General features: G+C 44.0%; 1 protein-coding gene and 2 pseudogenes across 6 annotated transcripts in view; all 3 read left to right on the top strand.

The window, feature by feature from the left end:
- LOC102501796 (dimethylaniline monooxygenase [N-oxide-forming] 3) overlaps window positions 1-10563 on the top strand; it is a 29262-nt gene extending 18699 nt beyond the window's left edge. For 5 of the 6 annotated variants that reach the window (XM_006147798.3, XM_014587577.2, XM_027771546.1 and 2 more), the window contains 3 exons: window positions 1127-1482; window positions 7850-7922; window positions 8942-10563. In XM_006147798.3, the coding sequence (XP_006147860.1) occupies window positions 1127-1482; window positions 7850-7922; window positions 8942-9323 (811 nt within the window). In that variant the 3' untranslated portion in view covers window positions 9324-10563. Of the gene's footprint in view, window positions 1-1126; window positions 1483-7849; window positions 7923-8941 lie in introns of those variants that run through there. The other variant, XM_027771547.1, reaches the window with a different exon arrangement.
- On the top strand, window positions 2445-5459 carry LOC102469268 (DNA damage-induced apoptosis suppressor protein pseudogene; annotated as a pseudogene).
- On the top strand, window positions 5592-7254 carry LOC114007722 (DNA damage-induced apoptosis suppressor protein-like; annotated as a pseudogene).
- Window positions 10564-26843: the final 16280 nt, after the last annotated feature.

Below are 26843 nucleotides of genomic sequence, written 5' to 3'. Positions count from 1 at the left end.
GAAAGGGCCCAGAGAGCCTGATGACCTGGAAGTGAAATGAAGACAGTGTTCAGGAAGGAGACTCCCCATGGGATGGGGGGTCCATAGATGGGCTTTGTTCATATCTGGTGCTACTGTACGCGGAGTGAAATGGTTAGTGGGAGCTTGCTCCTGGGCGCCGTGAGGAGGGCAGTCTCAGTGTGGTGGGGGAGTGATGGCAGTGGTTTAAAGCAGTGTCAGTAAGAGCAGTTGAGACTAGCCTTGGTCCAGCTGGACCCCAGCTACTCTCAGTGTCCAGCTCCGTTTCTCTCCAGTGGAATCTTCCTGTGGCTCTTTCTCACAGCCCCCGCAGCCATTTCAGAACAAAGCCCTATTCTTTATTATTATCCAAGTTCATCTCTAAGCTCAGATGTATCTACACTCACTAGAGATATGACTGAATTAAAAAGTCAAGCTCTCTCTTTCCAGGCTTCCAGTAGCCAAAATTTCAAACTGGCCCCTTTCTTCTCCTGGCCATATCTAAATTCCAAGTGCCTCTCTCTCCCCTGACTAGAGCCTCTATCTGTGAGGGACTTATCCTTCTTCCCCCATGACAGCCAACTATGGCTTCCCACCTTTGACTTCCTTCCTCCACAATCTTCTCTGCTCTACTATGGCTGACTTGGATCCACTATATGAAGAGCAGCTAACATTTGTGAGCATATATATGTGCTAGAGTATGCAAAATTCTCTGTATTACATAGGTCTCTCAGTAACCTTTCAGAGTAGCTAGAAATTTTATTACCATTCCAGATGAAACACTCAAGGCACAGAGAATTAAAGAAACTTCAATCAGTTAACAAGTAGCGAAGAAAAAAATTGCAATACCCAGGTATTCTAACTTTAGAACGTTTCCTGATACTGGCTTTTAAAGGGCACTGGCGTGGCTGTTTACTCTGCAGTCTGGAACGAGCCCTGTGGAAGAGAGAGACCACAGCGAAGGGCAACTTCTCTACTTCACAATGTTGTCTCATAACAGTTTTGTCAGCCATATTGGTGATATTCCATGAAAATCTTAGTTTTCTCCTTCCTTACCAATTTGTATATGAGGCAATAAAAGAAGAGGAAATTTTAATAGTTTGAATGACTGTCTCTATTTTCCATACAGAACCCTTAGGAAAGAGCCCGTGTTCAACGACGAGCTCCCGGCTCGCATTCTGTGTGGCACCGTGTCCATCAAGCCTAACGTGAAGGAGTTCACAGAGACTGCGGCCACTTTTGAGGATGGGACCGTGTTCAAGGACATCGACTGTGTCATCTTTGCCACCGGCTATAGCTATGCCTACCCCTTCCTCGATGACTCCATCATCAAAAGCAGAAACAATGAGGTCACCTTGTTTAAAGGCATCTTCCCCCCACTGATGGAGAAGCCCACCCTGGCAGTGATTGGCCTTGTCCAGTCCCTCGGGGCCGCCATTCCCACAACTGACCTGCAAGCCCGCTGGGCAGCACGAATAATAAAGGGTAAGGAGACAAGAAGCTCACTGGTGGGGAAAATTTATGTCAACGAGAATGCCTTTGAGTCTTTGTGGAAAAACTAATTTTAATTATAAGGGTAATTGTTTTGAGAATTCAGTTTTGAGAATCTATAATTATCTAGTCTTTGGTGTTATATTTGAAAAGCAATTTAAAATATATCACATTTGATTACGCAATATAGTAGAGGCTTTGTGACTTGTAAGTCCTCAGAGCTTGTAACTACCCAAGATCATTCATTTAGACTTGAGACCCTCAGAGCACTTGGTTTTAGTGCATGACACTATGAAATTATGATTTCAAAGCTCGGTGGAATTACACCCTCTGAAAGGCTAATAAAAAAAGTGATGGGGCCACTATCCAACCGCCTTCAGACAGTCACAGTCGTGGAGAGTAAGGCAGCTGCTTTCCTGCTACCGTTTTCTCCCTGCTGTGTGTGACACACGGACACGCAGTGGATTGTTACAGGAGAAAGTACAGGGCGGGGCTGGTGGCCAGTCTCTAAGATATGAGAACACAGAGTTCCTGTGCTTTGCAAATAGAAAGGAGACAATGAAGGTCACGCCAGGCAGGCAGCATCCCCCGCCCAGCACTAGAGTCAGATTCACACCGAGGTGTAAACAGTCACAAGCAGACACAGATGCTAAGGCTAAGCAGGGGTCACCACCAGGAACAAAGACAGTTTAGCCTAGTGTGCAAAGCTTAGAGTTGTAAAAGTTCTAAGTGAGGGTCTTAGCAAGTCCACTTGCTTCTGAGGCCATGTCTAAGGCCTCCATCCCTACCCCAACTTTCTGGGGTTTAAGGGCTCTTCCTCTTGTGCAGGATCTAGAGCCTGGCACTGCCTGTCCTGGGCCACCTCTCGCCACCAGGCCCCTCTGCATCATGTCTGCTCTGCACACTGGGGGTGCCCCGGCTCTCCTTCACTCCCTCCCCCCAGGCAGAGGTGTGTCATGGATGATGTTTCCACAGTAGGGCAGCAGCCAGGAAGGCAACAGCATGACGTTCCACGCAGGACCCACTTAGGGTGCAAGCCCAGAGAGACTACATTAGAGGGAGGCTGGACACTCACTCTGTGATGGCAGGTGAGGAAACCTGGGCTCTGAAGAAAAGTGCCAAGGCAATGACATAGCATTGAGATGAAAGGCAAAGATGCGGTTCCAGGGGGATAGGAGATGACCAAACACCTCAGTGTGGGGACCCAGAGTACTAGGACAGATGGGTGGTTGTAAGCCTGGGGCAGTGGCTGGTAGGCTCTTGGGCTCAAATCTCTTTCCTCTGAATTGCTTTTCCTTCACAAGAGTAAAACAAGTTCCCAGGTTTGGAATAACCACAGCTACCTAAGCTGTTCAAGTGACCCTACCTGTAGGGGCACAGGAGCAGAGACGTAAGCAAGTCATTGTGTACCTTGGACACTTGTTGTCTGGGCTGTAAGTTTTAATACCACTCAAGGTGATCTCAAGACTGTCAGAGAAACCACTCATGTTTGGAGCTTTTCTGTGTGCTAAAGCATGCTTGAGTCTGAGTTTTAGAGAACCCTGTAAACTTGCACCTGAATAAGCCTGAAGTCCTGGAGCAGCCTCAACTTGGATCTGGTCTGCTGGGCTTCCCTCTGTCCTTGGTGACTGTGGACAGTCCCTTTTCCATTTCATCCAAGAACTGCAGGCTCTCCAGAGAGCGATGTGAAGCTCTACTAAACTATATTTTATCTGATAGAAAGTCTCTTTTCTACAAACAATTATTTTTTATAATATTTTTCTTAAATCTTAAAAATAGAAGTGCTTATTTACCATTGTTTGGCTATAACTTATTAGATAACATTCTTTTTTTCTTTTAGAGGTTTTTGCTATAGGGCGCGTGCACTCGCCATACAGACAGAGAGAGACAGAGAGACAGAAAGTGAGAAATCACCCCCCAGGGGGCAAGGTCACACTGCAGTCCCTTCTCTTCCATTCTCCTCTCGAGATCTTGGGCATGTATGCACACGCTCCCGGCATGAGTTTTAAACCACCGGGTCCGGGACGTGAACCGCGGTCAACTACGTGGGAGTCCAGCGACATAGCCATGACGCTAACTGCTGGTCCCTTATTAGATAACATTTTTAAAAATATGGCTGAGAAAATCTGACTGGCTTACGCCATTGTGTGTCTCCTGGTTGAGGCCTCAGTGTAAACACCTGAATAGGAGAAAATTTCTTCTTGCCTCAGTACTAGGTCTCCGTAATTCGAGTTTTCTATATCCATCAGCTCAGAAGTGTTTCTCTCAGATAACCTTGCTCTCCAAAAGGTAAGATTGTCCAAAATGTGGCCCTACTGATGAAGGTGAAAATGCCAGTTACAGATAGATATACATTTTCCTTAAATTTGCAGAATCAAATTGTTTCTCATAGCTATATTTGGAAGCTCCTTAGACACCTTCTTTGGTCTTACTACCATTGGACTGCACAGGTACAGTCAGGATCCTAATAAGATTCCAGAAACACTGGACAGTGATACAACTTGGGACCTACTAATTAAAGCAGTTGTAACTTGCTGTGTTGAACAACCCTTTATTTTTGGAGTAACAAATTTTGAAAAACCATTTGTACAAGGTTTAGATTCTTTGTGAGTTCTTACAGCAGTGTCCTGACAGCAAAAGAGAAGTCAAAGCACTAGTAACTTGCCAGATTGCTCTGACAGACCCAGGTGTTGCAGGCCTCACTGTTGCTGACGATTTCCTTCAATTTTTGTAGATTTCCAATTTCGAGAAACTTCTCCATGACTCCCAGGCTCCCTAATTGCCCCATACTTGCTTTAAATCACTCAAATAGTGATCTTAGCAGTATAGATGGTTCTGATAGTATATCTTATTTTTCTGAGTCTTACGGCAAAGATAATTTTCCAAAATTCTGCAAGCCATTACTTGAACTGGTTTCCATTGTATCCCAGCTATCAGATAATGATGATCTTTTAGCTTCAGAACAAAGCAGGATCATTAGTACTCTTCAGCAGAACAGAGAGTCCTTCGCAAAGGCCACTGGCTCTAATAGCTGCTATGATCCCACTCTGGATTCATGGAGTCATGTTTCATATATGAATGAAAAGTGTATAGCAGGAAAGTTGGGTGAAGAATTTGACCCACGAGCTAATCGGATGAGTGCAGTTCATAGCGATCAACATGAAATTGGAGCTACTGACTCTAACTTATTCCTCTTGAAAACAAGAGAGTTCCTGGAGTCAAGTAATACAAAATTCTTCCACAGTGCATGAGAAATGAAAAAGAGCTGTCCCAGCAAGAGCTACCACGTTAACAGAATCATGTTGCCTTCAGTAACCTTCACGAGAAATGTACATGGTATCCACCTTCATCACTCAGTCTTGAGGATGGAGCTGACAGTTCCCAGGATTGTGACCCTGAGATACTCGATGATCCGCCATTCTCGGAAAGCCTGAACACGTTTCTGGGAGTTGAGAGTGAGATTGCTATAACTCGGACAAATGCCAGTAGTAGGGAACATCATGTAGACAATGACCTTAATAAACTTCATGCAGACCACAGCAGGTTGTCTGTGACTTCCCAGAGAACTACTGGAGTCCTGCCTGTTCCACTGACAGCTGTAAGATCATCACAGGCAACAGTCACAGCGAGCTCTAGCTAAGGTAACTTCCTTTCCAGCTGTGAAGCAAAGACTGAGTGTTCAAAAGAAGTTACAACCAGATAACATATCAGAGGCTGTTTCTATAAGTAGTAATAGAAGGATAGTAGTAATAGAATATTTTGGAATGTTTTCTGCTAAAGACTTAGCTGTCATCTCTGTTCTCATCTTCAAAAAATTTAGGAACAACAGTTACTCTTATGAAACTATCAAAATTTCACCACATATGAATGAAATTTGACTTAAACCTAATACTTCTGAGCAATACCATTCCTTTTTTTTTTTTTTAGATATTTTTGCTATAGGGCATGTATATTTGCCAAAGAGACAGAAACAGACAGACAGAAAGTGATAAATCACGCCCTAGGGGGGATGGCCACACCACAATCCTTTCTCCTCCATTCTCCTCTCAGGATTTTGGGCATGCATACACATGTACACAGTGTGAGTTTTAAGCAACCAGGTCTGGGACTTGAACCATGATCAACTCTGATGGAGTCCAGCAATGTAACTATTATACCATCTGCTGGTCCCAAGAGAGACCATTCTTACTTCAATATCGAATATTTTAACAGATGTGGAGAAAAATCACTTTCAGAAATGAAGTGTTGACAACTTTGTGTTCTAGGAAGAAAAATGATGTTTTTAATCTTTGCAAATTATAAAATAAACAATATTATCAGTGGCCACAGAACCAAGGTGACAGTTTTACAGTTGGCAGGAAGCTTCCCTTTAGAAACTCTTCGCAGTAGAGTTTCTCCAAAGAGAAGCACATTGAAAGAAATGCCGATGGACATTTCAGTAATAACTTACTGCAGGTGTATTCTACTGGTTGTGACGGTAGCTACAATGCTTCAGCTGATCTCTTTGATGATATTGCTAAAGAAATGGACATTATAACAGAAATTACAAAAGAAATCACAGAATTTTTGTTACATTAGTGAACATCTTTGGCAGAAGAAAGTTATCCTGCAGAGTCTGATTTTTCACTGAGGTTAGTTTTGAAAACTCCAGCCAGCCCTCACAGAAATGATCTGCCTACAGGTAAGTATTACACAGCAAATCTGCCTCTAGGTATCCAAGAACAAGCTTTCCTCTACCTCATTTTCAGTCAGATCCAGAATATGATTTTGAAGATAGCCAAGACTTTGCCCATGTTCACAGTCAACTCCAGTTACAGGATTTCATCAGATAAGAATCCCTGGGATAAACAGAGCTTTCAAGAAATTCCCTCCATTTATTCAGATCTTGGTGATAACTATAAAAAGTCAAGGATTTCCCTGAAAATAGAAAACAAACCACCCCAAACTATCCAGAATATATAGAAGCACCCAGCTAGAAATCTGTAAGCCCTGCTATAGCTGGTGTTGCTCAACCCACAGTTTTCAACCACTGTCCCGATGCTGAGTGTCTTGAACAGTGTTGATGAACGGGCCCCTTCTACCACAAAAAAAGTGTTTTGTTTTGTTTGTTTGTTTTTTTTCAGATAAGCCTCGTTTATAGGTCATTTGTCCAAGGAAATGCCTTGCTGCCCATAATTCCCCTGATCAATAAGAGTTACCAAGAAAGAAACTGAAACATGTCAAACAAGGACCTGGTACTGACCAATGTTTAATTAAGGAGTTAATGTCCTCACCACCATAGTTACTAAACAGAAAAATCCCACATGTAACTAGAAATGTTCAGGATGGGTGTCCCAAGTGTCAGTTCCTGGACATGATGCTTGTTCAGAAGTCAAATCTTGTCTTCCATTTTCTGAAAATTGCCCACCTTCAGCCTGAAACTGAAAGTGCTTGATCACCTGAATTGTTTTTGTGACATGTCACCTGAACTTTCAAAGGCAAATCTGTTTAGAAATTTCTACCTCCAGTGGCATGCTTTCCCTTTTGAATACTTGATGGCAAGCAAATAGCAAAAAGGGCTATTGTAAGTGCTATTGTGCCTTTTAAAATGTCACAAAGTCATTTTTCCCCAGAGTTTTGTCCACGTAGAATAATTCAAATAACTGAGTACTTTATCTTATATTCTTGATCATACTCTAATAATATCGTTAATGTTCCTTTTTAAAAGTATTTGCTAAAAATGACATTCAGGGACCAGCAGTTAGTGTAATGGCTATGTCACTGGACTCCCACGTAGTCGACCACAGTTCGCATCCTGGACCTGGTGGCTTAAAACTCACGCCGGGCACATGTGCATGCGTGCCCAAGATCCTGAGAGGAGAATGGAGGAGAAGGGACTGCGGCGTGGCCATCCCCCCTGGTGGGGGAATTTCTCGCTTTCTGTCTCTCTGTCTCTCTTTGTCTGTCTGGTGAGTGCACGTGCCCTATAGCAAAAAAAAAAAAAAAAAAAAAACCTTCCCTCAAAAAAATGACATGCATATCCAGAAGTAAAGTCTTTGCAAACTGTGTGTGTGTGTGTGTGCATCTGAGAGATTAGAATATAATCCCAGAAACTGGCTTGTAAATTGTTTAAAAGCAAAGATGCAGAGCTATTCAGCTAATGGTTTTTAATTACTATGGCAAGTGTCAGGTCTGAGAAGATTGGGAATGAGTTGTCTGTCTCAAAATGATTACTCATTCATTTGCTCAATATTTAATTTTGCTGAACAGTGAAAAAAATTGGACATGTTAATGTGATTCATAACTTATTATTAAGAAGAAAAACTAGGCTGGTCCTATGCCAGACTCACTTAACCATTACCTGGTGTTCCCTTTTTCCTAGGAACTTGTACTTTGCCATCTGTAAAAGACATGATGAGTGATATTGATGAGAAAATGGGGAAAAAGCTCAAATGGTAAGAATACTTATTATACTGGGGGTCTAGGATGTCCATAGAAAAGTCAGAACTTGTGAATGCTTGGACCTGCCTCAGTCTTAAATGTTAACGCGAGGACATTAGAGTTACACACATGAGGTACAGTCACCCATTGGGCAAACGTGTCTGAAGATCTACTTGGTACCGGACACTGTGTGAAGTTCTGTTGGTGCAAGAAGCAGTGTGAGTAGTAGGAGTGAGAACCTACATTTTGCTTGGCTCCTGCCATATATCACAGAAGCAAGATACAGAAAGCATTAGAAATAGGGACCAGCAGTTAGCATAATGGCTATGTTGCTGGACTCCCACATAGTCAACTGCGGTTCGAGTCCCGGACCCAGTGGCTTAAACTCACGCCGGGTGCATGTGCATGCGTGCCCAAGATCCTGAGAGGAGAATGGAGGAGAAGGAATTGTGGCATGGCCATCCCCCCTGGGGGGTGATTTCTTGCTTTCTGTCTCTCTGTCTGGCGAGTGCATGCACCCTATAGCAAAAAAACTCTCCAAAAAGAAAAAAAAAAGAAAAAGAAAGCATTAGAAAGAGAGGGATTGGTATCAATGGATGTGGATTTCTCTTCTCTAACCCGTAAGGCCTCAGAGATGTAAGGGATGCTTCATTCACATGGATGCCTGTAATGATAATACTCAGCAAAATGAGAATGATTATCCAAAAGAGAGAGAGAGAACAAGTCTGGAGGATGGGGCTCCACTCCTGAATCCATCACTGGCCAGCTCAGTAGCCTGGACTAATAACTTCACCTGAATAAGGTACAACCTAGTCATTAGTAAGTGAGGAGAAAAATAATTTTCTAAGCTGCTTTGCAGTATTGCTGATCTAAATGAGATAAATATAAGAGTTCTTTGAAAAAAAAGAAACTACAGTGTAGAATAAGCAAGTGACTAACAGAAGCTATTGATAAAAAGGCATAAGGCATTTTTGCTGGTCTTGTGTCTACACAGTTTGTATATCCATGGTGGTGTCTCTTCTTCCACCTCTAGGTTTGGCAAGAGTGAGACCATACAGACAGATTACATCGTCTATATGGATGAACTGGCCTCTTTCATTGGGGCGAAGCCCAACATCCCATGGCTGTTTCTCACAGATCCCAAACTGGCTGTGGAAGTTTTCTTTGGCCCTTGTAGTCCCTACCAGTTCCGGCTTGTGGGCCCAGGGAGGTGGGAAGGGGCCAGAAATGCCATCCTGACGCAGTGGGACCGGTCCCTGAAGCCCATGAAAACACGAAAAGCTGGGAGAATTCAGAAGCCTTGCTTATTTGCCCGTTGGCTCAAGCTCCTTGCTATTCCTATTCTCATCATTGCTGTTTTCTTTGTGCTGATTTCATCAATCATTATTTCCAGTAGAGTTTCTGAAAATTACTGACAATCCCCAGGCCAAACGTTCCTATTTAAGAATTAAGATTTCCATACTCCTGATTTTGCTGTTCAGCATATGTTTACCAGTACTCTATAGACAATCAATAAAACCATGTTCTTTCAAGACTTTAAAACAAACCCTTTTAAGAATAATGTCACGAGCCAGTCACATAACCTAGTGGTTGAGGGAGCCAGATTTTACTGGGTCAACTGCAGTTCAAATCCTGGCTCTGATGGCTCAGAAAACTGGAAAAGAGGGAGAATTGGAGAAAGGACCACCCCCTTCGGGGGTACTTTATCCCTTTCTCTCTCCAGTACTCTGTAGCAAGCACACACACTCTCTCCTTCAGCAGAACGATGGGAGGGGAAAGTAGTCACCCTGAAGGACTCGAGTCTCTTACAGTGTCCCAGAGACTGACTCCAAACTGTATTCCAAGAAGTGAGTGTATCCCCAGATACCACCACCTAGTCAAACTCAAGCTCCTGTAGATCAACTTCAATATGCATCCCGTGCTCATGGGTCAGTTCCTCGATCATTCTATGAAAAGCGTAACCTCCTGCCCTGCTGTTTCTTCCTGGCATTGTTGGTTTGGCAGTCATCAGTGTCTTCTCACTAGCACGTAAGCTCTGTGACAGCAGAAAAGTGTGTCCATGGCTGAATCCACTGCCCGGAAATAGCAGCCAGTGTATATCTTCTGTTCCTGTGGAAACAAGTTTATTGCCCCCCTGGCGAATGTTCTAGGCACACAGCAGTACGTGGGAGGGAAACTTGTGCTACACGTGGCTGCTTGGAAAGGCAGGTTGTTGGATCGTTCGTTACAGAGAGGCCAACCGATGAGGCCACAAACGGCATTGCAAAGACCATGTGTCATACTCATAGAGTCTCAGGAGAAGGGCTCACCCTGACCACAGAAAGTCACCCAGAGAAGCACCAGGTCATGAGGAGGGAGCAAGCGGAAGGCAAGCAAACAGGCTCACTGGCACTTTTTCCTAAAATCTTTTATTTCCTTGTTTATTGTCTGCCTTCCCCTTTCTCACCTCCACCTGAATGTAAACACAAATCCCACCTGGCTTACTTTCCACCAAATCTTCAGTACCTTTACTGTGTCTTATATGTAATAGATATGATAACTATGTATTAGATTAATAAATATATTTGCATATGTATCTCTGTCATATGTACATTGTCATGTAAATTGTTACACATTCTTAATCCATATTCACATAAATAAAATTATTTAACATAATTCTTTTCAAGTCATTTTTATTCAGGAAACTAAATAATATTGTTTAATCCTTACTCTCAAATTGTGATATATTCATTATATACAGCATTCAGGTAACACCATGTAAATTTACTTTTATACCTATTAAGTGTTACAGTTCCTTGTTAACAAGAAGCCTAATACAAAACTCAACCTTATAATAAATTACATCAATAACTAATATCAATAGTGTCAATAAATATTACGTCTTTTCTTAAGCAATTCTTTTAAATATCTTTTGTTTTTGTTTTTGTTTTTGTTTTTGTTTTTGTTTTTTTGGAGAGATTTTCGCTATAGGGCGCGTGCGCTCACCAGACAGACAGAGAGAGACATTAGAGACAGAAAGCGAGAAATCACCCCCCAGGGGGATGGTCACACTGCAATCCCTTCTCCTCCATTCTCCTCTCGGGATCTTAGGCACGCACGCACACGCGCCCAGCGTGAGTTTCAAGCCACCGGGTCCGGGACGCGAACCGCGGTCGACTACGTGGGAGTCCAGCAACATAGCCATTATGCCAACTGCTGGTTCCCAATATCTATTGTTTTTGAAAATGTATTAAGATAGGCCAGGGGATAGATCGTGTAAAATTTGAACTCTGTATTTTATACATTCATGTTTATGAAAGCAACTGGGAGGACTTGAAAGACAAAGGAAGCCAGATGCTTGAAAATACTCCATTGCGTGTTACACTTAGCCCATGTCCTATGACCTGAATGTTTGTGCCGGTAGAGTTCATATGCTGAAACCCTAATTCCACCGTGGATCATTTAGAAGCAGGGTCTTTGAGAGGTAACCTAGTTATGAGGGTGGAGTCAGAGGGCCACCTAGCCATTTTTCTGCCTTGTGAGAGCACAGCAAGAGGATGGCTGTCTATAATCCAGGAGGAACGCTCCCATCCAGACCCCCACTGCTGGCCCCTGATCTCACTCCCAAACTCCAGGAGTGTGGTTAAGCCAGCCAGACTGTGGCATTTTGTTATAGGAGACTAAGACACGAGAATATTAGTTATTTTGAAGCTATTTTAGGATTAACAGTCAACTAATGAAAAAATTATTACTAAGTCATAAAGCCAATCTGCTTGCTACCTAAATTCCAGAAGTATCTAGTTACTCTGCTTGGCTGTTAGTACAATCTCTATACAGAAGGCATTACCCTATATTTGTAGGCTACAACATTCTCCTCCAGCTGCTTTCATGTTCACATTATCATCCTCTTTTCATGAACATTAGCCTGTGCTACAGGTGAGGAAACAGTACACAGAGACAGTGATAGAGCCAGGGAGCTTCCAGCTCAGGCAGTGCTGACTAATCTTACAACATGGTATAGCAGGGAAGCACCTACAATCTGCAAACTCAGTTTTCCGTCCACAATCCCCTTGCATTAAGACAAATGAGGTTCTGATCACTCCACTACTTAACACATCACCACCTTCTCATTCTGACATGACACCAGCACTATTCAAACCTTTTCTTACAGATTTTTGCATCTACTGTAGTCAAGTTCTTTTTCACAGACTCAATTACCAGATGTGACTATGAATGAACCCTCAAAGTAAAAAGATTTTAAAGTTAGAAACATAAGTTGATGAGGATAATTGCGTTTCTGATTGCCGAAAGGATTAAGTACGGCTTCCTGCTTGTTGTGCAACTGTGTGGGTAACTGACCAAGATTCCAAATCTGTCTGTGTTGAGTCGGTGACTCTGCCTGACGCAGAACAAGACTGTGGAGGCAGTGAGGGTCACTTTGAAGTCTTCCTACTTTCTATTTCTGCATTTTTGCTCCTTAGGTTATTCTCCATGTCACTCAAATATCCACTGCTTTCTCATTTCTTCTGCTCCCACACTAACCTCAAGAGGATCTGCAATTTACTCCCATTGAGAATTACCAGAAACAGCTGAGATTGGAGGGAGGACATTTCAATAGCTGTATAGGTGAATGATATTCTTACTCTTCATATATGGAAACAGGTTCCTCAACTGCAAGCCAACAGAGAAGGGAACAGATTCCACAATCATGCAGGCCACAGGCTTGTGTAACTCATATCATTACAAGGCTAGCACCATAGAAGGTGGCCAGTGGCCAAAACTCCAGTGCCTGACTTGATTCAATTCTTAACTAATATCTGAAAATAGGAAAAACTAGTTCATTCTTTTCATTCTTGGTCATAGCAACAATGTCAAATGGTGAGTTTTCAGCTCATAGTCAGGGTCAAAGTCTTACAGATGGTTCCAGACGAGGGCTGTGATTCTACATGGTCCACCCATTTGATCATGACATCGGCCGGAAGTAGGTGGTGTGAAGAAAAGGTCCAGCTGCTAAGTGGGGAGGAATAAGGACCAGAGAGAGTCTAAATCAAGTAGTCCTGAGATAAGAGTAGGCTCTGGTGCTGATTTAAATGACAAAAAGGGTACGAATCAAGTCATCAAGAAAGGGTATGCATTTTTTTTAAGAATTACTTTATTTAACTTTATTTAGTTAGTTAGTTATTGCAATCCAACCAGAGAGGGACAGAGTGAGAGTGAGAGAAAGAGAGAAAGTGAGAAAGCACGCCCAGGTCTGGGACTTGAACCATGGTTGGCCATATGGAAGTCCAGCACCCTTAACCACCATGCCACCTGCCAGCCCCAAAAGGGTATGTTTTCTAAGAACAGTCCTCCAAGAAACATATACTAAGACAGAACTAAACATACAAAGATTTTATTAAAACACCTCTGAAAGATAATAGGGGAGCTAGAAAAAAACACAAAGAACTGTAAGACTGGGGTGCAGTCTGACCCCAAGCAAAAGAGTAAGGGGAGGAGACTTGGGTAGAAGCATCCTAGACTGCCAAGCAGTCTAAGAATGGTTGAGCAAGGCTGGAGGGGAGTTCCTAGCCAAAGCAGGGCATTAGCAGAGTCCTGTGCCTCCAGGCAATAGGCCTGCTAGCATCTCCACCATACTGGGTCATTGGGTAGGAGCAGCCTGAACAAGTATGGCCTCTGCTCAAAGGCAGCCCAGTGATGAGCAGCATGGTCCTACAATCAGTTATGCTCCCTGTAGTTAGAGACCTGCTCTAACACTCTCACGGCCACCAGAACGGGCCCACTACGACTTAAAAAAGACTTGGTGAAAGACAAAGGCAGAGAGTTTACACTAGATACAAATATTTACCGAGGCTGGGCTCATCCCAGACCCACAACTGGCCACAGTTCACCTTCTCCTTGGTGTGAGTTGGTTCAAGAGTTCAGCAGACTTAATGTTCTCTGTGTGCAGGACCGTTCGTACAAAGACATGTTGATGATTATCAATCCTCCTTCCCAAGCTTACATAAACTAAGGAAAGGATCTACACTATGAATTTCAGGCCCAGAGACTTCAAAGATGAAAATTATAACGCCTTGAAAACTTTCCAACCAGACTATGGTGAATTGTTCTCTAAATTTATCGGGGTCACTGCATCCTGTAGGATAACCCACCCTTGTCTGTTTTATGCTGTCTCTCTAACCTCAGTCAATCAGTTTTTTTCCTACAGAGCATTCCACAAACAGCTCAGGAGAGGTGACATAATCTATTCATTTCTTAGGTTGCTTCTTTGCTGCAGATGAGTTTCTGATGCCAGTGTTTTCAGCTCCAGAACAATTACCATGTTTTCCAGCCCCCAAATTTCAGTCAAATGATAATAGAAAAGGACAAATAGAACTCACGCTTTCCTCATGCTGGGTGCACGTGTGTGCATGCCCAAAAGGAGGAGAATGCGGAGAAAAGGGATTGTGGTATGGCCATCCCTCTTGGGGGGGTGACTCGTCACTTTCCCTCTATCACTCTCTGAAAAACAAACAAAAAATCCTCGTCAACAGTTGGCCCCACACTGGCAATTTATTAGTACGCTGAAGTTCCACATGTCCCTGCTCTATTGCAGAAGCCCTGCTGCAAGTTCCTCTATTTTCTCCATTAGGGGCTCTGTCTACATCAGCAGAACGCTTCTTTTTGGCATCTTCAATGTGTGTTTCCACCTCAGTTTTTCTTTTGGCATTCCCCTATCCCTCTCATTTTTGTGCCATCTGTACCCACACCCAAAATGTTCGCCTCATTCCCTCCTCCTGTGGCCTGAATCCACACTTGCAACTAAGGATACTCTACATCTTGTGTGTCTTTTACCTCCCCGGTCCTTTCATCCTCACTGCCATCGACTAGCTCCAGCCACGGTTCTTCCTGTACCATGGAAACGGCTTCTAACCACTGGACTTCACTTTTCCTGCCACTGTCCATCCAGATTAATCTTCCCCAAGTTAGCGTCTGAGCACGTTATTCCTGTTCAAAACCCTTTGCTGGTTCTTCGTCCCCTATTTAAATCACATGCAAGGTACATCCTGATATGGCTGAACCCACTTTTACAGTTTTACTTGTAACTACATTCCAAACAAACTAAATGATGTATGGTCTGCTCCATGAATCAGCCCACCTCCATGTATACATTTATGGTTATTGTCCTGCCTGGAATCCAGGCATCTTCCAGACCCATCTTCAATCTAAATTTTTTTCTCCTGGATCAGACTTTGCATTTTTCTCCTGGAGCCTGCTGCAGTCTAACTTGGGTTACAGTCTAATGAAAATGAAGACTAGATTGGGGTAGTTATTAAGAACAGCCATCCCTTTGCAAAGCAACTGCCCCACGAGAGGTCATTACAGAATTTTAGCATCTTCATTCACAGGCTATTAAGGTTTTGCCACCAGAGACAGAAGCTCAAAGTGATTTACAGGTTTAGAATTCCCAGCTTCACTGAAAGACTTGATGAGGCTGGGTACTCAGCTTATGTTATAATTCTGAAACCCGCAGAATTCAATTTTATCTTCAGCGAGGTTGGCCCTGACACTACCAGGAACAGATTCTGTAGTTCCACCAGAAGTCTGAGTCTGCAATCTTCCGTGCTTCAGTGCACCAGAAGTAGCCATCTCTCCTGAAGCCATGGGCCAGTATGTTGTCATGTGCATAAGGGCAGCAGGCACTTGTTCCCCAAGAAACTTGCATCAGTAGGCACTGCCTTGTAATTAAACACAGGTGATTAATGGCCAACTGTCATGTCACAGCTTGCATGGGTTATGAGCTCCTAAACTACAATTTTCAGAGAGCTCAGCTCTACATTCAAGTCTAAGAACATAACCAAACCCAATCCCAATATCTCATTTTTTTAATTTATTTTTATTCATCATAGAATTAACATGCATATGAGATAGAAAGAGAAAGCACGAAGCATCCCTGCAGGGTGTGGTCATGCTTCCTTTTCCTTTCACAACCACCCAGCTCCCCAGGATCCTGGGTATGCACATGCCAGCTTGTTCTAGGCTGACCCAGGTGTCCAAACCCACAGCTGTCCACGTGGCCTTCAGCATTGCAGTTTAGTACAGCCACCACCTGCACTGTCAGACAGGGACAAATGTCTCATTTGTGAGTATCTATTTCCTTGGACCAGTCCTAGAACCACCTTTGCCATCAGTCAAAGTTTTGTCAGGAAAGAGAAACCTTACCAGGTATTTAAATACAGAGAATATAACATTTAAAAACATGAGTGAGGTAACAGAGAATCCAAATGGCAAGAAGAGAACAGAGTTTTACAAAAGCAGTTACTACAGAAGTAGCTTTCTCCTGTGGCCCCAAGAGACAAAAGGAACAAGTTGGAGTTTAAACTTAGGAGCTTAGAGGACTCTTGACTAGCTTGATCTTCACTTCTGTGAAGGATGCCAACTGACTGTGCTGGTATCTCTGAGGCTGCACAAAGAAACTGGTTCTAGGAGTGTTGAAACAATTGTTAACTGGAACTAGCCTCAGCACCAGCACAGCTGCTGAGGTGAAGGCATTCTGTTGTAGCACTGCTAGTACGGGAAGCAAAGAAGAAGGAGTAAGTCTTCTGTTTTCCACACTTGGAGACTTTCCCAGACAGGAAGCCAACTGACAAATGAGAATGAGATTTGCAGAGTTCTACTCCAGCATCATAAAGCAAAGCATAAACAAATATGCTTAAGGTTCAAAGATAGTAACAATAAGCAAGCATTCTTTAAACCCATTTCAAATACCACCTCCTCCATGAAGCTTTTCTGAATTTACCCAATATAGATATATCAAATCTTTCTTTTCAATATAACAAAATATAAACTTTACAGAAAGTTTGCTTCTTTACTTCATGAGATGAATCACCTGCGATAGGATCCTGATGTAGTGATCCACCCTCTGCTTTTAGCTCTGAATCAAGGGCAGGTATATGCCTAGCTTACTCAGAGAGGTCCCTGAACTGGAGCTGGGAGCCTTCCCATGTGGGACTGCCTGGCAGTCCGTCTATTGCTGCAACACCGACTAGCCCATGCACTGGTCTTCCTCTCTCCTCTCTCCTCTCTCCTCTACTATCTTTCCCACACAAGGACCCTTACGTGTTAGAGGGTCAGGGAATGCTGGGACAGTGCTTTGTTTAGCTCCCTATCTCCTTTGACTTTGCAAAAGCAAGTTGAATTTGTTCACTGATGAACCTCAGTACCTAGAACTATGCCCAACACGAAGTAGGAAGATTACACATGTGTGAAATGAATGATTACATGAGTAAGTGAATGGATTTAACTGATTTGAGCATCAGTCTAAGTAAATCACAGGGGATTGTTCAGAGAATATGGGAATACTTCGGCTAAACAGTAGGCCACGTAAGGAAACAGAAGAGAATATCTTTTTTTAGATCAATGAACCTAGTCTCAAACTCAGAAAACTCAGCATCTAATTTATTTCCCTACTTCCCCTTCTGATCATATTAGAAGGAGCTTTATGCCAAAATCCCACAAATCTACATGGATTCAAATCCTGTAGCACCACCAATGTATTTTGCAACCAGTAATAATGACAAAAAAAAATGTATTCTGGCATAGACTTGTCTGAGAAGATAAACATAGAACATTATGTTCAAAACAAAGAAGGAATGACTCTGAGCATTCTTGTGCAAAAAAATGAAGACTGCTCCAAACCCCATGGAACCAGAGAGGCTAAAATCCTTTGGTAGATGAATTTAGTCACTGTTCTGTGTTATTAAATAGAAAAAAATTTAGAAGACATAAACTAAAAGGTAAAGTAAGACTACAGTGTTCATTCCCTCAGAGTCATATCAATTTTAACAACATCCATATACAAAAATACCTTCAAAAGAGCTAAAGAATTTAGTTGAGAGAGAGACTAAGGAGGCCAGATGGAGCATGGAGGTAAGAAAAGACACCCTGTAGAAGGTGGAAACAGCAGTTTCACATTATTTGTGTCACCCCTCCCTCAATTTTGGGCAGCGTAATATGGGACCAGGAGAACAAAATGAGTGCCCCACTTTTGCTGTGACCTTAGCAACATGCCCGCCCAGTGCCAAGCCAGCCACTGAGACTCAGGCTTTAGGCTCAACCCAGTGCTTGACCAGACCTTGTGGCCCCAAGAGGCAGGTCAAATCCCACAGATCTAGGCTCCAAGTTTACCTGAGGCTCCAAATCTACACTTGTGGCCCCATGTTGCAGGTCTATACTCACAGACCCAGTTTCCAGGCTTTCCTCCAGGATCCTAGGCTCACCAGGATCAGTTTCACCTTTGTGGAAACAGGTGCCAAGCTATCCTCCAAGGACCCAGAACCTCTATGGGCTCAAATAAAAGGCTAGTCCCTGTGCACTCAGGTGTAAAGCTTGCCCCAGTGCTAGATTAACTCCTGCAGATACAGACTTCAGACTTGTCTCCAGGTACACAGGTGACAGGCCCATCTCCATGGGTACAGATCTGTTTTCCCTCATGGACCCAGGAAACAAGCCAGACTCTGCAGACCTAGACATCAGGCCCACTGGCCTGAGGACACCCGCAACAACCCTGCCATGGATCCCACAAGTCACCCTGCCCACAACTTCTGCACATGCTGACTTTGAATGGTTGTCCCCTTCCAAGGCCAGTCTCTAAAGACTGGAAGAGGATACTACTTCTCCAAATGCAGACATCAATGCAATTCCAAAGGATCACCTATAATCTGGGCAACAAGATATCACCCAAGGAGTAAAATAATAAGCATGAGTAGATTGATGCTAAAGAAGTGAAAATCTACAAATTGCTGGACAAAGAAGTAAAAATAATTGCCCTTAAAAAGTCAAATGAGATAAAATAGAACACAGATACAGTAAACAAAATTAGGGAAACAAGACATAAAAAAATGAGAATTTCAGTGAAGAAACATAAATCATAAAACATAAAACCATATCTATGGTTATATAGATATTCTGGAGCTAAAGAACACAATTACAGAATTTTTAAAAATCCCGTGGACAGCTTCAACAAGAGACCTGATCAAACAGAAAACAGAATCAACAGACTCTAAGACAAGTCATTTGAAATTGCTCAGCCAGAGGAATAAAAATAAATAAATAAATAAATAAATAAATAAATAAATAAAAGAGAGTGAAAAAAGCCTGCAAGACTAATAGGACACCATTAAGTAAACCAATATATGCGTAATGGAGTCCCACAAAGAACCGAGATATAGAAAGAGGTGGAATGCTTATGCAAACAAATAATGACAAAAAACTTCCCCCACTCTAGAGAGGAAAATAAACATATGGGTCCACGAATCACAAGACGGATTAAACATAAAGAGATTGTCACTGTGTTTACATTATAATCAAATTCTCAAAAATCAGAAACTGGGACCAGCAGGTGGCATGGTGATTAAGGTGCTGGACACTCTCACATGGCCAACTATGATTTGAGTCCCGGATCTGGTGGCTTATTCCACCACCACCACCACCACCCCGCCTCTCTCTCTCTCTGTGTGTGTGTCTCTCTGGTCAAATTTCTTTTTAAAAAAAGTGAATGAATAGATAAAATTAAATAAATAATTCTTTAAAAAAATCAAAAACCAAGAGAATTTTGAAGGCAGCTAGAAAAAAAGTAATTTATCATATTTAAGTGGAAATTCTTAAGACTACCAGTACATTTTTCAGCAGAAATCTCACAGGCTGGGAGAAATCTAGATGATATATTTAAAGGACTGAAAGAAAATAAAACAGTCAAGCAAGAACATGACACTTGCCAAAACTGTCTTTCAGAAATGAAGGAGAGATAAAGAACTCTCTCCGAACCAACGCTCAGAGAGTTCATTAACACTAGACCTGCCTTTGAACAGTCCCATGACAGGCCAGCTGTAAAAGGAAGTAAGAGAGTCCCCCACCTCAATTTCAGAGGCCAGCGGTGGGGGAGCATCATTGCAGGCAGATCCGGGAGACTGGGCAAAAAGACAGCGAGATCAGGAAAGCAGACAGAGAGTATATGCCAGTGGGAAGCTGCTGTCAGTCTCCTGAGACGGGAGGGGCACTGCATGAAGAGCAGCTCGGGAAGGCTGATTTCCTGAAGCCACTGGAGACGCCAGCCTCAGAGGGACGGCCCCTGAGAAATAGAAAAGGAAGGAAACACTGCTAAAAGCAAGAGAGTTCATAAGAACAGAGTTGAACTTAAGCTCCTATAACAGGGGAGGGGTGGGCCAAGATGAGTAGTCATAGGAGAAAGGAAAGAGGAGTCTACCCTCTGCCCTTTAGCCTTCCTGTTTAATAGGGTCTCTGCTTGCCTCGAGCCTCCTGTGACTAATGGGGTCATGAAAAGGTGATGTGTCATTATATCCTGTTATTGAAGGAAACTTCCAGGACAGAGAAGGCCAAATCTCCCCTAGGATAAGACAGAGCCAGGAGGTAAGAGCCAGGCAAGGGAGTAGCTCTGTGGCAAGAGTGGGCCGAGTGGCAGATGTGATGGGATGGGGCCAAGAGATCTATAGCATCTCCAGAAAGGTCATGATGTCTTTTCCTGTTTTTCTATGCAAAAATGCATCATGACTTTTCCAGCAATGAAATAGAAATCACAATAATTTAAAGCCTTGGCCATAGTTGTGGATCCCGAGACTCCTTCAGTTCCAGCAAAATATGAAAAATGGAAATTACAAGATGAAACGTCATCTGGGAAACATCCCCACGCCCTTGCAGGTTCTGTGGTAATGGGCCTGTTTGGGGAGCAGCATTTCTCATACCTTTAAAGCCTCTCGTCCCCCAGAAAGCCCAGCCTGCTGTCCGGGGAGTCAGCCTTGTTGACGCTGCCTGCGCTGCTCAGTATTTAAAGTACAAACTGCCTATGGAACTGGGAAAATGCAGAGCTAGGTCCACAGAAACCCTCAAAGACTGAGACTGGGCAGGATCTCTGTGGCATCCTGTTAAGAACTGGGGCTCGGTAATTTCAAAGCACACTACGACTCCTAAATTGCTCATCAGCCGCTAACTAAGAACATGCTTACTAAACATTGGCCATGTGCTAAGCCAGGCCCTACGCAAAGGGATATTAAGGAGCGATATTTGAGATGAAGAAGCTCACCACCTACTTGCTGAGTGAACGCACAGTTCAACAATAGTTTAGAATACTGTAAAACTGCCTAGAAAAGCAAGCCAACCAGAAAGGGAGAGTGTGATGGAACCTGTTCTAGAAAAGACTAATCACCCACAGGCACTGCCACGGAATGAGACAAACCCTGAAAACTGGTGACAAGCCCAACTGGAGATACTTGCTCTGAGTCAGAGCTCAAGGAATTACACTTGTCTTCATATAAAGAAAGCACAACTGCCCAGTAAATAAAATTGACTCTTTTTTTTTTTTTTTTTTTTTGAGAGATTTTCACTGTAGGGCGCGTGCGCTCGCCAGACAGACAGAGAGAGACATAGAGACAGAAAGCAAGAAATCACCCCCCAGGGGGGATGGTCACACCGCAATCCCTTCTCCTTCATTCTCCTCTCGGGATCTTGGGCACGCACGCACACGCGCCCGGTGTGAGTTTTAAGCCACCGGGTCCGGGACACGAACCGCGGTCGACTACGTGGGAGTCCAGTGACATAGCCATTACGCCAACTGCTGGTTCCCAATAAAATTGACTCTTTAAGAACACCAGCTTTCACTTTTCACTCACCAGATAAAGCCTCCCGGGAGACTGATTCACATGTCGTATACCTAACCCAAGACAGCAGGCGCTAGAGGCATCATGGGCCCTTGGAGTGGCATATGAGCCAGGGCAGGAGCTTGTCTTACAATAATACAGTGGCCACATCATTTTTTATTTTGATTTGTTTTGAGAGGTTTTTGTTATACAGTGTGTGTGCTCACCAGGAAAGACAGAGACAGAGAGACAGAAGCAAAAAATCACCCTCCAGGGAGATGGCCACACCACAATCCCTTCCCCTCCAGTCTCCGCTAGGGATTTTGGGCACGCACACATGTGCCAGGCGTGAGTTTCAAGCTGCCGGGTCTAGTACTCAAACTGTGGTCAGCCATGTGGGAGTCCAGCATCATAACCATTATGCCATCTGCTGGTCCCGACCACATGATTTTTATCTAAAGCTAAGATGCCAACATGTCTGATGTAACTAGGGTAAATCAGGATGCATGGCCGCCCTACTTACAGAAGAATATTCTCTCTACCAACCTGACCTTTCTGTAATGCTTGAAGTTCTACCCTTAAAATACATGTTTCTTTTGTTTTTGTTTGTCTGGGTTTTGTTTGTTTGTTTATGGGGGTTTTTTTGTTTGTTTGTTTTGTTTTTTTCTTAGATTTTTTGCAACAGGCCATGTGTGCTGGCTAGAGAGACAGAAAGCAAGAAATTACTCCCCAGGGGCATGGCCACACATCAATCCCTTCTCCTCCATTCACCTCTTGGGATCTGGGCATCCATGCACACACACTTGGCATGAGTTTCAAGCTGCCGGGTCTTGGACTTGAACAGTTGTTGACCACGAAAGAGTCTAGCACCTTAACTACTACGCCACCTGCTGGCCGCAAAATGTTTTTATTTATTTTAAAATATTTTAATTTTTTCATGTAATCACTGCACAGCTCCACTACAAAATGAGTCTTCTCAACACGAATACACTGTATATCAGCCCAAAGACATTATCATACACATTACCATCAACAGAGAATTTTCTATTTTGTGTCCATGTTTTACTTTTTCTCATTTTTTAATTTATTTCTCCCATAAAAGAGACGGCACCCCATGGGGTCTCTACACCACAGCCCATCCCTAGCCTTTGGCCAGCCCAGGATCATGGGCCCACAGCTGCCCCCAGGAGGTCTCCGAACTTGAATCAGGAACCTTCCGCTGTGGGAGTGCCTTGAGCATACCACGTGTAAACTGCGCCGCCGTAGCCCCTCATTTAAAGCATCACTCTCGCTCTGAGATGCCGTCTCCCTCCACCGTGATCGTCCTGCACGGTCTCCCTCCACCACGATCGTCCTGTGCCGTCTCCCGAGTGGCTGTTAGAGGTGTATACCACCACGCCAGGCCTTCTGGTTGGACCAGGAATTGAATCCAGCTCTATGTGGTGTCAGCCTGTGACGCTCGGGAGCTCAGAGCTTGTGCCACCAAGGATGGGCTGAAGCATTGCTATCTCTTAGAACTCAAATTCCCCTGTCAATACTCGGTCATTAGACACTGAGTGTAACTGCTACTCATCTGCTGCAGAGTGGTGGTCACCTGGGAGAACACTTGGAAAGGCTCCTGCCTCCAGCCCTTGTACTCTCCCACCGTCCCTGAGACTGGCAACATTCCCCCCGACTCCCTCATTTCTAACCACACGTTTTTCTTCATTTTCCCAGTTCTCCCATACAGATGAAGATACAAGCTTTTCTTTTTCTTTTTTTTTTTTTTTTTTGGAGAGATTTTCACTGTAGGGCGCGTGCGCTCGCCAGACAGACAGAGAGAGACAGAGAGACAGAAAGCGAGAAATCACCCCCCAGGGGGGATGGTCACGCCACAATCCCTTCTCCTCCATTCTCCTCTCGGGATCTTGGGCACGCACGCACACGCGCCCGGCGTGAGTTTTAAGCCACCGGGTCCGGGACACGAACCGCGGTTGACTACGTGGGAGTCCAGCGACATAGCCATTACGCTAACTGCTGGTTCCCAAGATACAAGCTTTTCTTCAGCCTTCTCTTACACTGTGAATTTCTCACTCTTCTGCATCTGAACACTTTTTAGGCCCTAATACTGCATGGGTCATGGTTAAAATCGTATCAAAGTTATCAACGTCTTTATCTTCCTCCCATCCGTACGGCCTCGCGCAGTGCCTAGCACCTACGATGCTCAGTGCATGGTCATTCCTTTTCTCCGTCTTTTCCTTCCCTTGAACAACAGATCCAACACCTGGTAGCTGTGTGGCCATAGCAGGGTAACTTCTCTAAGTCTCAATTTTTCATTTGTAAAATGGACACAGTAATATTTGCCTAATAAGGTCCTTGTGGAAATAAATGAGATAATGCATCCAAAGTGCTTAGTTTCCTGCCTGGCACGCAACAAGAACACTGAACATTTTAGTCCACTGTGTTGATACACGGAAATACCTGACATTGGCTATGCTATAAAGAATAGAGGTCCAGGGGCCAGCAGGTGGTGCGCTGGTTAAAGGTACTGGACTCCCACATGGGCAACTGTGGTTCGAGTCCTGGACCTAGCAGCTTGCTTTCTCACTTTCTCTCTGTCTCTCTGGCTCTGGTCAAATTAAAATAAATAAATAAGTAAAGTTAAATAAAATAATTCTTTTAAAAAAGAAAAAAGAATAGAGGTTTAGTCAGCTCATGGTTTTGAAGGCCCAAGATCAAGACACCACATCTGGGGAGAGTATTCTTGCTGATGGGGACTCTCTGTGGAGTCCTGAGGTGTTAGAGAGCATCGCATGGCAAAAGGCCAGAGTGTGTGGCTGTGTCCATGCCCCCCGCCCTGTGTGCATGTCTTACTCCCTCTCCTTATAAACCCACCAGCATTCGATCCTGGGGGCCCACTCCAATCACCTCTTGAAAGCTCTACCTCTTACTCCCACAGTCAGATCAAGTATCCACCCTCTTAATACTGTCACAACCAAATTTCAACACATGAATTTTGGGGGAACACATTCAAACCCTAGCACCATGTACAGCTATTATTAATAATATTAGCAATGGCCCCCCATTATTTCCTGACTCTGAGGTACGTACAAGGCATTTCACATGTCGTGTCCTGGAGTTTACTCTAGAACATGCAGTCCCAAGAGTACTCCATTCCTTTCACTGTCGTTGCGTTCCTAAGGTCTCCAATAGTGCCTACGAAACAGTGAGTGCTCTGTTAACATTTATTGGATGACACTCTGATACATTATCTTTTCCATACTCTCTAAAGTAGGTATTCTCACTATTCTCATTGTCTAGAACCTTGGAAAAAAACACAGTATCAAATCATCAACTTGTGATGGTCTGGCAAATTGGAACAACCTTGCTTCTTCATTAGCACATTGAGCATAATAATACTAATACCAGCCTTACATGGCCATTAGAAAATAACAAGTAAGAAGGGTTTTCTAAAAATTTGTTGAATTTCTACAAGTGGTCATTAATCTCTGTCCAATCATAATCCCATTCTGGAATGTGTACAGTGACTGGGGGGCGCTGCCAGCCTCGTGGTCTGAGCTGTCGGAGGGCAGCATGGGGATATAAGCACAGGCTTCCTGGGAAGCCATTGAGGATGCAGAACACCAGTGGAAAGGGAAGTGGAGGAGCTCAGGAAATGACCACGCTTTTCCCTGACCCTAACATATCTCCCCTTCCTGGGTCCTCCACAGTGCCTAGGGAAGCCCTGAAGAAGAGGGAGAGAACTACAAGTCTGAGAAAGACAAACAAGATACTGTGGACAAGGTTCTCCCTTTGTTTCAAGGTCTTGCTCACTTCAGCCTATCAAGTGACTCCAGAGACTTCATCTCTAGCCTGATAAAGTACATGGGCGATTCCTCTTATTTCTTTTAGGATAATTCCAAGCTGTGAGAATTCCAAAAGAGTCAAGAGACCCACACGCTCTGACTTCTCCAGATTACTGTGGAGGAACAGGCATCTCTGATCTCACTAAGTCACAGGTACAGACCCCTTCTCATGGGATAATCGGAACCTTGGACTTGTGGTTGCAACCTTCGCTACGATACCTCTGGCTGATCCTACTGCTTGGGGCACCTGAGGTCCTGGAAGGAGCCATGAGACTTTGCTCCTTTGCCCCCTAAGGTTTCACTCCTCCTCCCCATGATGCTGAAAGGGATATTCCCAGCCCTTTCAGGAAGGCTGGGAAGAGGATGGGACGAGAGGAGGAGAAGGAGGGGAGAAGGCAACAAAGACAGAGAAGAGAAATAACTTGCTCAGTTGGCATTGCCATGTTCTGCCTTCCAAGTCTCGGCCTGGGAGATCTTTACAGCTACATTTTACTTTTATAGCATTTGCTTACACTTCTAAATCTCTAGAACAATGGTGGTCTCTGTCTCGTAGCTTCCTTGGCCCATAAGAATGGCCCAGTTCCTGCAGAGGCTTCCTCAGTAGTCATCTCTCACATGGGGTTCCGCCAGGACTCTAGCAGCCCGGTTGGAAGTGGCTCGTTTCTGGCCCTCAGGAGCCCGTGTGCTTCTTCGTGTCAACATACTCTGGGAGTTCAGGCTGTAACCAGCACGGAGGCAAGTCTTGCTCCCTGCTAGCCAGCCAGAATCGCAATTCCCTGAACTTCCCAGCAGGGACCAGCTGGGCAAAGTCCCACGAGGTTTGACTGAGCTCCTCGCTGTTGTCTTTTAGAGAAAGGCAAGTTCTCTGGCCCCAGTCCTTTGATGGGAAAGGGACCTGCAGCCTGGCAGCAGCTCTTTCCAAAGAGAGTCATTGCAATGATTTCTGTAGCCTCCCCTTGTTTCAGGCCACTTGACTCTCAGCTGCATCGGCTGAAATTCCCAATTTAGCAAGTGTCTTTCAGCAGCCAGGTAAAAACTCCCTGGAAGTGGGGGCCCATAGAGTAAAGAAGACCTGGAGCCAGCAGATAGCACAGCGGTTATGTTGCTGGACTCCCACATGGTTTGAGTCTCAGACCCAGTGGCTTGAAAATCACGTCAGGTATGTGTGCATGTGTGCCCCAAATATCCCAGGAGTCAAATGGAGGAGAAGAGATTGCAGTGTGTCCATCCCCTCAGGGGGAGCTCTCTCCCTCTCCCTCTCACTGTCTCTGTCTCTCTCTCTCTCTCCAGTGAGTGCATGAGCCCTAAGGCAAAAACCTCTTTAAAAAAAAAATGAAACTTTCTTAAACTGTTTAAGTATATATACATTGTCTTTCAAAAACTTTACTGAGTTGGGGAACCAGCAGTTAGCGTAATGGCTATGTCGCTGGACTCCCACGTAGTCGACCGCGGTTCGTGTCCCGGACCCGGTGGCTTAAAAAAA

This window comes from Tupaia chinensis, unplaced genomic scaffold, assembly GCF_000334495.1.
Source record: "Tupaia chinensis unplaced genomic scaffold, TupChi_1.0 Scaffold000223_1, whole genome shotgun sequence".
Lineage (NCBI taxonomy): Eukaryota > Metazoa > Chordata > Mammalia > Scandentia > Tupaiidae > Tupaia > Tupaia belangeri.
Note: the sequence above shows the minus strand (reverse complement) of the source record. Positions and strands in the feature narration are given on the sequence as shown.